Source organism: Carlito syrichta, unplaced genomic scaffold, assembly GCF_000164805.1.
Source record: "Carlito syrichta isolate Samal-C Ts95f unplaced genomic scaffold, Tarsius_syrichta-2.0.1 Scaffold145297, whole genome shotgun sequence".
Taxonomy (NCBI): Eukaryota; Metazoa; Chordata; class Mammalia; order Primates; family Tarsiidae; genus Carlito; species Carlito syrichta.
The window spans coordinates 103,279-113,649 of record NW_007089393.1 but is presented as its reverse complement, the minus strand read 5'-3'; the positions used below and the strand labels follow the sequence as shown (position 1 = coordinate 113,649).

Below are 10,371 nucleotides of genomic sequence, written 5' to 3'. Positions count from 1 at the left end.
TGGCTGGGAGCGGCCATTGCACTCCAGTCTGGGTGACAGAGTGAGACTTCAACTCAAAAACAAACAAACAAACAAAAAACAAAGTGCTTGTACCAGTTGCTGTTATTTATACACACAGCAACATAAGCGAATCTCAAGATAATTACTCTGAGTTCAAGATACCAAAGTTTGAATGCATTTGTATAAAATTCTAGAAAATACAGACTGACCTCTGCTTATACATAGCAGATTAGTGGCTGTCTGGGAATGTGGGAGGGACACACAGGGGCAGAGGGAGGAATTTCAAAGGACCCTGGGTGTGACGAATGTGCTCGCTATCCTTTGTTGCCATGGTGTTATGGGTATGTATGTGTGTCGAAATGCATCAGATTGTACACTTTAATTGTACAGTTTTTCTATGTCAGTTGTGTCTCAGTAAAGCTGTTAATTTTTCTTTTTTTTTTGAATTGGAGTCTCACTCTGTCACCAGTGGCACACTCACGGCCACCCCAGTGTCCACCTGCTGGGCTCCGGGGATCCTTCCACTTCAGTCTTCCAAGTAACTGGAACTACAGGCGCGCGCTACCACGCCCGGCTAGTTTTTTGATTTATTGTAGAGATGAGGTCTTGCCATGTTGCCCAGGCTGGTCATGAGCCCGTGGGCTCAGGCAATCCTCTCACCTCAGCCTCTCAAAGTGCTGGGGTTACAGGCTTGAGCCATTGTACCCAGCAGCTGTTAATTTTTTCAAGGCTATAAATATGAGAGAAAATATTAACTATTGCCTTTTTTAGCTCCTGGAGACCCATTTGCAATGTTGGCATCTATTTTTTCTGAGACAGTACATAATATTGCAAGCCTATGATGTCCATATATATACACAGATATATATTCATTTGACAAATGTTTTTAAACATCTTCTAGATGCCAGATCCGTAGTAAGCAGGAAAAATTACAAGTTAACTGTTTTTTTTAAGTCAGAGTCTCACTCTCTTGCCCAGGCTGGAGTACAGTGGTACACTCATGGCCACCGCAGTCCCGGCCTGCTGGGTATCAAGTGATACATCCACCTCAGCCTTCCAAGAAGTTGTAACTATAGGTACGTGCTACCACACCCAGCTTATATTTTTTGATTTATTGTAGAGACAAGGTCTCACCAAGTTGCCCAGGCTGGTCTTGAACCCCTGAGCTTAAGCAATCCTCTTGCCTCAGCCTCCCAAAGTGCTGAGATTACAGGTTTGAGCCACTGTGCCCAGCCAAGTTAACTTTTCTTTAAAAAATTACTCTAGGCTGGGCTCAGTGGCTCAGTCTGTAATCCCAGCACTTTAAGAGACTGAGGTGAGTGGATTGCCTGAGCCCAGGGTTTCAAGACCATCCCGTGCAATTTGGCGAGACTTTGTCTCTACAATAAATAAAAAATTAGCCGAGTGTGGTAGCGCGTACCTGTATTTCTGGCTACTTGGAAGACTGAGGCAGAAGGATCGCCGGAGTCCAGCAGGTCAATGCTCAGGTGGCCATGAGTGTGCCACTGCTCTTTCTAGCCTAGGGGACAGAGTGAGACTCCAACTTGAAAAAAAAATTACTCTAGGTCCCTTTGAGGGCAGTTGGCAATGACTCATTTTCATCTAAAAATTCAGATGCTCAAGTTGGAAATTGACAAGATTAAGCTAAGATATATGTCCATGTAATTCTAAAAGTTTACAAGCCTTTATTGTCCGAGTTCCATTTTGCAAGTATTTTGACATGCTGATATGGCTTTGAAAAGTTGATTTAGGAGAACTAACCAATACCTAGCATTCATTTGTCACACAGATGTTACTTAATTAGTTGTAGTAAGTTCTGTTTAACTCAAATTATTTAACTGAGTAGGATCTAAGAATAAAAGGAATTTTGTTATTCTACTATTTGATGTCCTGCTTTGTTTTGTAATATCTAAAGTCACAGACATATTAATAGGTAGTTTACATTTGTGTTTGTAACGTTGTATTTGTAAACATAAATATTTAAAAACTCTTCTTAATTTCATGCATGTTTACATGGTATTATCTTCCCAGGACAGTTTTTCACCCACAAGTAAGCTGCAGCGCTTGCTGGCAGAATCTCGTCAGATGGTGACTGATCTGGAGCTGAGCACGTTGCTGCCCATCGGCTGTGAAAATCTCAACAGCAGTGCCAAAAATGTACGTGTTTCCTTCTGATTATAATTGCAGTATCTGAGTCCACCACTGAATACTAGTGTGCAAACATCACTGGCAGGGCAGCCTTTCTGGTAGAATGAAAGTTTCTGTGTGTCTCTGGGGAGGGAGATAGCTTGTTTGTTTCAAAGAGGAAGATGTCATACTCAAATGTCACTGCATCCAAACTTCCTCTTCCAAATCACCTGGGGCATAAAAGTATACATTCTTGGGAATTTTATTTTATTTTGTTTGTTTAGAGACAGAATCTCTGCCACCAAGGCTGGAGTGCAGTAGCACGATCATAGCTCACTGCAGCCTTGAACTCCTGAGCTCAAGCGATCCTCCTGCCTCAGCGTCCTGAGTAGCTGGGACTACAGGCACATGCCTGGCTTCCTTTTTTTTTGTAGAGATGGGGTCAACCTGTGCTGCCTAGGCTGATATCAAACTCCTGGCCTTAAGTGGTCCTCCTGCATTGGCCTCCCAAAGTGCTGGGATTACAGGTGTGAGCTGCCACACCTGGCCAGGATTTTAAAAAATAAAATTTTAATTATAGAAAATTTCAAATCTGCACAAAAACAGAGGGAATAATACAATCACTCAACTTCAACCACTGTCTACTTTCTGCTATTTTTGTTTTATCTTCCCCATTCATATATGTTTTCTCTTTTTTTAGATTGAAAAATATAGTTTATTTAGAATGTAAACTGGAGAGAGAGAGAGAAGATACAACTCCCCAAGGTAGGGGAGGGGGCCAAAGCTTAGGAAAACATGATGGCTGTAGCTCAAAGAGCCACATAGCCAGACGAAAGCTTAGCAAATATATGGCCCCAATATTTGTCTTCTTCTGAAGTATTTTCCTTAATTTTTTTAGAAATTACTTAAATCTTTTTTAAATTTATTTTTTAAAGCATTTTTTCATCTGATTCTCAGTGTGCATTTTTTATTAGAAATTTCTTAAATCTTTTTGTTTGTTGTTTTTTTTTGAGTTGGAGTCTCACTCTGTCACCCCAGCTGGAGTGCAGTGGCCATCACAGCCTTGCTGTGCTCAGGTGATCTTTCCACCTCAGCCTTCCAAGTAACTGAAACCACAGATGTGCGCCACCATACCCAGCTAATTTTTTAAAATTTATTGTAGAGACGAGGTCTCACTATGTTGCTCAGGGTGGTTTCGAACCCCTGAGCTCAGGCTATCCTCTTACCTCCGCCTCCCAAAGTGCTGGGATTATAGGTATGAGCCACCACGCCTGGCCAAGAAATTACTTAAATCTTTAAAAAATTTTTGTTTGTTTTTTTTGTTTTTGTTTTTTTTGAGTTGGAGTCTCACTCTGTCGCCCAGATTGGAGTGCAGTGGCCGCTTCCAGCCACCGCAACCTCGACCTGCTGGGCTCCGGCGATCCTTCCGCCTCAGCCTTCCAAGTAGCCAGAATTACAGGCATGCGCTACCACACCCGGCTGATTTTTTTTTTTTTTTTTTTTTTATTTATTGTAGAGATGAAGTCTCGCTGCCCAGGCGGGTCTCGAACCCGCGGGCTCAGGCAATCCACTCACCTCAGCCTCCCAAAGGCGTGGGATTACAGGCTAAGCCACCAAGCCCGGCTAAAAATTATTTTTTAAATTTTGAAACATTTTAGAGCAAATCCCAGCATCATATCATTTCACTCATAAATACTTCATTATGTATCTCTAACAGATACAGACTTTTAAAAAACAACCTAACAACATTATCACATCCAACAAAATTAACAATAAATCCTAGATATCATCTAATGACTAGACCATGTTACTTATCTCAAAAATGACTTTTTACTCTATTCAAATCAATCTCCAGCCAAGGTCCTTACTTTGTGCTCGATATGTCCCTTGAAGTCTGTGTTCATCTCTAACCCACTTTTCTTCCCTCCCTCCCTCTTCTTTCCTTTCTCTCTTCCTCCCCTTTCTTCCTCCCTCTTCCTTTCTTCTTCCTTCTCTTTCTTCTCCAGTTTTTGTTTTTTAATGCTATTTATTTATGGAAGAAGCATTGATTTATTTGTCCTGTAGAATTTTCCACATGTTGGATTTTGCTGATTCTGTATCCACATTGTGTTATTTAACACATTTCTCTGTCCCCGTAATTACTGTGAACTGTAATTTGTTTGTTTATTTGTTTTCTTAAGAAATAAAATCTCCCATCCAAGTACTATCCGGGCCTACCATGCTTAGCTTCCGAGATCAGATGAGATCGGGCGCATTCAGAGTGGTATGGCTGCAGTGGCCGGGAGCATGCCACTGCACTCCAGTCTGGGCGACAGAGTGAGACTCCAACTCAAAAAAATCAAATCAAATCAAATCTCTGTCACCTGGACTGTAGTGCAGTGGTGTGATCACAGCTCACTGCAACCTCTAACTCCTGGGCTCCAGCAATGCTCCCTTCCTGAGTAGCTAGAACTACAGATGTGTGCCACCACATCAGGCTAATGAAAGAAATTTTTTTCTGTAGAGTCACAGTTTTTTAAAAAAAATTTTGAGCCGGGCTCGGTGGCTCAGCCTGTAATCCCGCACCTTTGGGAGACTGAGGTGAGTGGATTGCCTGAGCCCGCGGGTTCGAGACCCGCCTGGGCAGCGAAGACCTCATCTCTACAATAAATCAAAAAATCAGCCGGGCGTGGTGGCGCATGCCTGTAATTCCAGCTACTCGGAAGGCTGAGGCAGAAGGATCGCCGGTAACCGAGTGAGACCCCAACTCAAAAAAAAAAAAAAAAAATTGTAGGCCAGGCGCGGTTGCTTAAGCCTGTAATCCCAGTACTTTGGGAGGCCGAGGCAAGAGGATTGCCTGAACCCGCAGGTTCGGGACCAGCCTGGGTAACATGGTGAGACCTCATCTCTACAATAAATCAAAAAATTAGCCAAGCGTGGTAGCGCATGCCTAGTTCTGGCTACTTGGAAGGCTGAGGTGGAAGGATCAACTGAGCCCAGAGGGTCGACGCTAGGGTGGCCATGAGCATGTCATTGCACTCTAGCCTGGGCGATGGAATGAGACTCCAACTCAAAACAAAAAAAATATTGTAGAGACAGGGTTTTAAAAAAATTTTTGTAGAGAGGCCCAGGTTGGTCTCAAACCCCTGAACTTAAGCAATCCTCCTGCCTTGGCCTCCCCAAGCACTTGGGATTGTAAGTGTGAGCCACTGTGCCCGACCCTAACTGGCATTTAGATCTAGCAACTTGATTTGACTCTGAATTCGTTTGAGGTTTGGGCTTTGTGCTAGTTTGTTTTGGCATGATTTCTTCACTGGTGATACTGTCTGCTTCCTATTACTTCGTATCAGAGGGTCCTAATATCTTAATATCTGGTTGTCCCACTTAAGATGTTAAGCTGATTGGTATGTTCAGGAGTTTGTCACCCTGGCTCTCATATTATAGAGCCACCAAGCCCAGACTATAGACGTCTTATAAAGTTCATTTAATGATTTTAGTATTCAGTGATAATTATTACTTAGATCCATTATTTAATTAGTAACTGCAAAAATAGTAATTTTCTAAATCTATCATTCTTTCAGAGAGTATTTCACATGTTGATTAACTGCTCTTCTGAGCAGAATAACATTTCAATAGCAATGATATAAGTTGTTTTGTAGAGATATGTGTGTGTGTGTGTGTGTGTATATATATATATATATATATAGTTTGTTTGTTTGTTTGTTTGAGTCAGAGTCTCACTCTCTCACCCAAGCTGCTGGACTCAGGTGATCCTTCCGCCTCAGTCTTCCAAGTAGCTGGAACTACAGGCATGTACCACCACACCCAGCTAGTTTTTTTGACTTATTGTAGAGTTGAAATCTCACCATGTTGTCCAGGCTGGTGTTGAACTCCTGGGCTCAGGCAATCCTCTCACCTCTGCCTCCCAAAGTACTGGGATTATAGGCATTCAACATAAGTAATAAAAAGAAACACTGGGCTTGAAATCAGGATTCTTGGGTCCCAATTTCCTAATCTGTGAAAGAAGAACTTGGAACTGATAGTTTAAGATTCCAGGTATAAGCCGGGCTCAGTGGCTTAGCCTGTAATCCCGTGCCTTTGGGAGGTTGAGGTGAGTGGATTGCCTGAGCCCGCAGGTTCGAGACCCGCCTGGGCAGCAAGACCTTATCTCTACAATAAATCAAAAAATCAGCTGGGCATGGTAGCGCGCGCCTGTAATTCCGGCTACTCGGAAGGCTGAGGTGGAAGGATCGCCGGAGCCCAGCAGGTCAAGGCTGCGGTGACCGGGAGCAGCCATTGCACTCCAGTCTGGGCGACAGAGTGAGACTCCAACTCAAAAAAAAAAAAGATTCCAGGTGTATTACTTAGGTATGTTGTATGCATAGTTAAATATATTTGAAAGCCATTAAGTTAAACTTTTTGTTGTATCCCTTACCAAAAACCAAAATCAACAAAAAGGTCTGCAAGAACACTGAACTACTTTTATATTAAAATGAACTTTAAGGCTGGGCACAGTGCCTCATGCCTGTAATCCCAGTACTTTGGGAGGCTGAGGCAGGAGGATCACTTGAGGCAAGGAGTTCGAGATCAGCCTGAGCAATGTGCCATGACTTCCGTCTCTACAAAAAATGAAAAAATTAGCCAAATGTGGTAGCACACACCTATCGTCCCAGCTAGGGAGGCTGAGATGGAAGGATCGCTTGAGCCCAGGAGATAGAGGCTGCCGTAACCGTGATCATTGTGATCCTGCCACTGCACTCCAGCCTGCGTGACACAGTGAGATCCTGACTCAAAAAAAGAAATATTGTTTTATTTGTTATTATTGAGTTGCAAGAGTTCTTCATATAGTTGGGACACACATCCTTTGTCTTTGCCAAATGACAAATGAGAATGTTATGAATATTCTCTCCCAGTATGTCATTTGCCTTTTCCTTTTCTCGCCCATGTCTTTGAAAAGCAGAAATTTTCAATTTTGATGAAGTTCAACTTAACAGAGTTTTTTTTTTTTTTTTAATTTAAGAATGGTGCTTTTTGTGTACTAAGAAATCTATCCCAAGATTGTGAATTTTTTCCTCCTCCTAGAAGTTTTATAGTTATGTTTAGGTCTCTGGTTCATTTCAAATTAATTTTTATGTGTGGTGTGAAGTAAGGATCAAGGCTGACTTTTTTCCATACACATACCCAGTCCCAATACAATTTTTTTTCTTTTTTTGAGTCAGGGTCTCACTCTGTCACCCAGGCTGGATGCAGTGGCAGGATCACAATGGTCACGGTTATGGCAGCCTCGACCTCCTGGGCTCAAGTGATCCTTCCATCTCAGCCTCCCTAGTAGCTGGGACTATAGGTGTGTGCTACCATATTTGGCTAATTTTTTCATTTTTTGTAGAGACGGAAGTCATGGTACATTGCTCAGGCTGGTCTCGAACTCCTGGCCTCAAGTGGTCCTCCTGCCTCGGCCTCCCAAAGTACTGGGATTACAGGCATGAGGCATCGTGCCCAGCCTTAAAGTTCATTTTATTTTTATTTATTTATTTATTTTTGAGTTGGAGTCTCACTCTGTTGCCCACGCTGGATGGCAGTGGCCGCTCCCGGCCACCGCAGCCTCGACCTGCTGGGCTCCAGCGATCCTTCCGCCTTAGCCTTCCGAGTAGCTGGAGCAACAGGTGCGCACTACCACGCTCGGGTAATTTTTTGATTTATTGTAGAGATGAGTTCTCACCAAGTTGCCCAGGGGGGGTCTCGAACCTACGGGCTCAGGCAATCCACTCACCTCAGCCTCCCAAAGGCGCGGGATTAGAGGCTGAGCCACCGGCTAAAGTTCATTTTAATATAAAAGTAGTTCAGTGTTCTTGCAGACCCTTTTGTTGATGAGTCTGTCCTTTCACTATTGAATTATTTTTGGCCCCTTTGTTGAATATCAGTTGACCTTACATGCGAGGGCCTATTTCTGGATTCTGGTCATTTCCATTGATCTGTTTGTCTCTCCTTATGCCAATGCACATGTATTGATCCCTATAACTCTATAGAAAGTCTTGAACTTAGGTAGTATACATCTCCCACACTTTCTTTTGCAAAATTGCTTTGACTATTCCAGGTCCTTTGCAGACCCATGTCAATTTTAGAATCAATTTGTCTGTGTCTACAAAAATACCCTCTTGGTATTGTGGTTTTCTTTAATCTATAGATCTCTTTAAGGAAAAATGGTATCTATCTCCACGTATTTAGGTCTTTCTTCATTTCTCTTGACCATGTTTTGTAGTTTTCATTTCAGAGATCTTGCACATTTTTAGTTAAACGTATCCCTAATACAGGTTGAGTATCCATTATCCGAAATGGTTGGGATCAGAAGTATCTCAGATTTCAAATTTTTCCAGATTTTGGCATATTTATTTGCATGACATACTTATGGGTTGAGCATTCCTAATCCCAAAATCTGGAATTGGAAATGCTCCAATTAGCATTTTTCTTTGTGTGTCATGTCAGTGCTCAGGAAGTTTCAGCTTTTAGGGATTTCAAATTTAAAATTTTCAGATTAGGAATACTCAACCCGTATTTTATTGATGCCATTAGACATGATATTTTAAATTTCATTCTCAAATTGTTTGTTGATAATATAAATAACTACAATTGATTGTTGTAAATTGCAACTTTCCTGAATTCATCATATTCTAGTAGTTTTTGGTAGCTTTTGTAGGCTTTTCTGCACAGTCGTGTCTTTCCTTTTTCTAATCTTTATGGCTTATTTCTCTTTCTTACCTTATTGCTCTGGCTGGGACCTCCAGACACTGTTGAATAGAAATAGTAAGAGCAGACATCCTTGCCTTGTTCCTTGAAATACTCCCTGATGGAACTTCTTGCTTAGTTCTTCACACTGGTATGTTGTTAGATACGGAATTCCACAGAGCAGTTTCCATGTACCACAGATAATCCGAAGCTAGAACAAAAAACATTTTAGAATTAACTTGGTGTCATAGTCAGGAGCCTAAACAGCTAATTGTAAAGATTGCATTAAAAAACAATGAGCTCCAGAAGTAGCAATTTTTCGAAGTATACCACGTGTGCCATCTGAGCTTTTCAGAGTGGGAGCTGTGACTGGACTCTGGTGCTTCTAGGAAGATTACTTGACAAACTCTCTTGGAAGCATTAGTAAGCAATTCATCTGCACTAGGGCAGAGGAAGGGTTTTTTTTCTTTTCGATTTTTTTGAGGTCAGGGTCTCACTCTGTCACCCAGGCTGGAGTGCAGGGGCATAATCATGGCCAACTGCAGCCTCAACCTCTTGGGCTCAAGAGATCCTTGCACCTCAGCCTTCAGAGTAGCTGGGGCTATGGATGTGCCATTATACCTGTTAATTGTTGTTGTTGTTGTTATAGAGATGAGGTCTTGCTATGTTGCCCAAGCTGGTCTCAAACTCCTGGGCTCAAGCAGTCCTTCACCTTTGGCCTCCCAAGGTGCTGGGATTATAGGTGTGAGCCACTGTACCCAGCTATAGAGGAAGATTTTTTTTTTTTGAGTTGGAGTCTCACTCTGTCGCCCAGGCTGGAGTGCACAGTGGCATATTCATGGCCACCCCAGCGTCAGCCTGTTGGGCTCCAGCAATCCTTCTGCCTCAGCCTTCCAAGTAGCTGGAACTACAGGCGCTCACTACCACACCCAGCTAATTATTTATTGTAGAGACAAGATCTCGGCAAATTGCCTGGGCTGGTCTTGAACCCACGGGCTCAGGCAATCCACTCGCCTTGGCATCTCAAAGTGCTGGGATTACAGACTGAGCCACTGAGCCTGGCTGAGGAAGGTTTTTATTTTAAAAATTTTTTATTATTTATTTATTTATTTTTTTGAGTTGGAGTCTCACTCTGTCACCCAGACTGGAATGCAGTGGCTGCTCCCGGTCACCGCAGCCTCGACCTGCTGGGCTCCGGCAATCCTTCTGCCTCGGCCTTCCAAGTAGCTGGAACTATAGGCGTACACTATCCCACCCGGCTAATTTTTGATTTATTGTAGAGATGAGGTCTCGCCAAGTTGCCTAGGCGGGTCTCGAACCCTTGGGCTCAGGCAATCCACTCACCTGGCCTCCCAAAGTGCTGGGATTACAGACTGAGCCACCGAGCCCGGCTTAAAATATTATTTTAATTGAGATATAATTTACATTTTATGATTCACATGCAATTTGCCCTTCTGAAGTGTACAATTCAGTGTTTGTTAGCTTATTTTTTATTTTTTTATTTTTTTGAGTTGGAGTCTCACTCTGTCGCCCAGACTGGAG

At 42.6% G+C, this 10,371-nt stretch overlaps 1 protein-coding gene across 1 annotated transcript in view; it reads left to right on the top strand.

Moving 5' to 3' along the window:
- Nucleotides 1-2,175, top strand: part of CCDC62 (coiled-coil domain containing 62) — a 36,470-nt gene extending 34,295 nt beyond the window's left edge. Inside the window, exon 11 of the mRNA XM_008050408.1 lies at nt 2,014-2,175. Coding sequence (XP_008048599.1) covers nt 2,014-2,175 — 162 coding nt within the window. The remainder of the gene's footprint in view (nt 1-2,013) is intronic.
- Nucleotides 2,176-10,371: the final 8,196 nt, after the last annotated feature.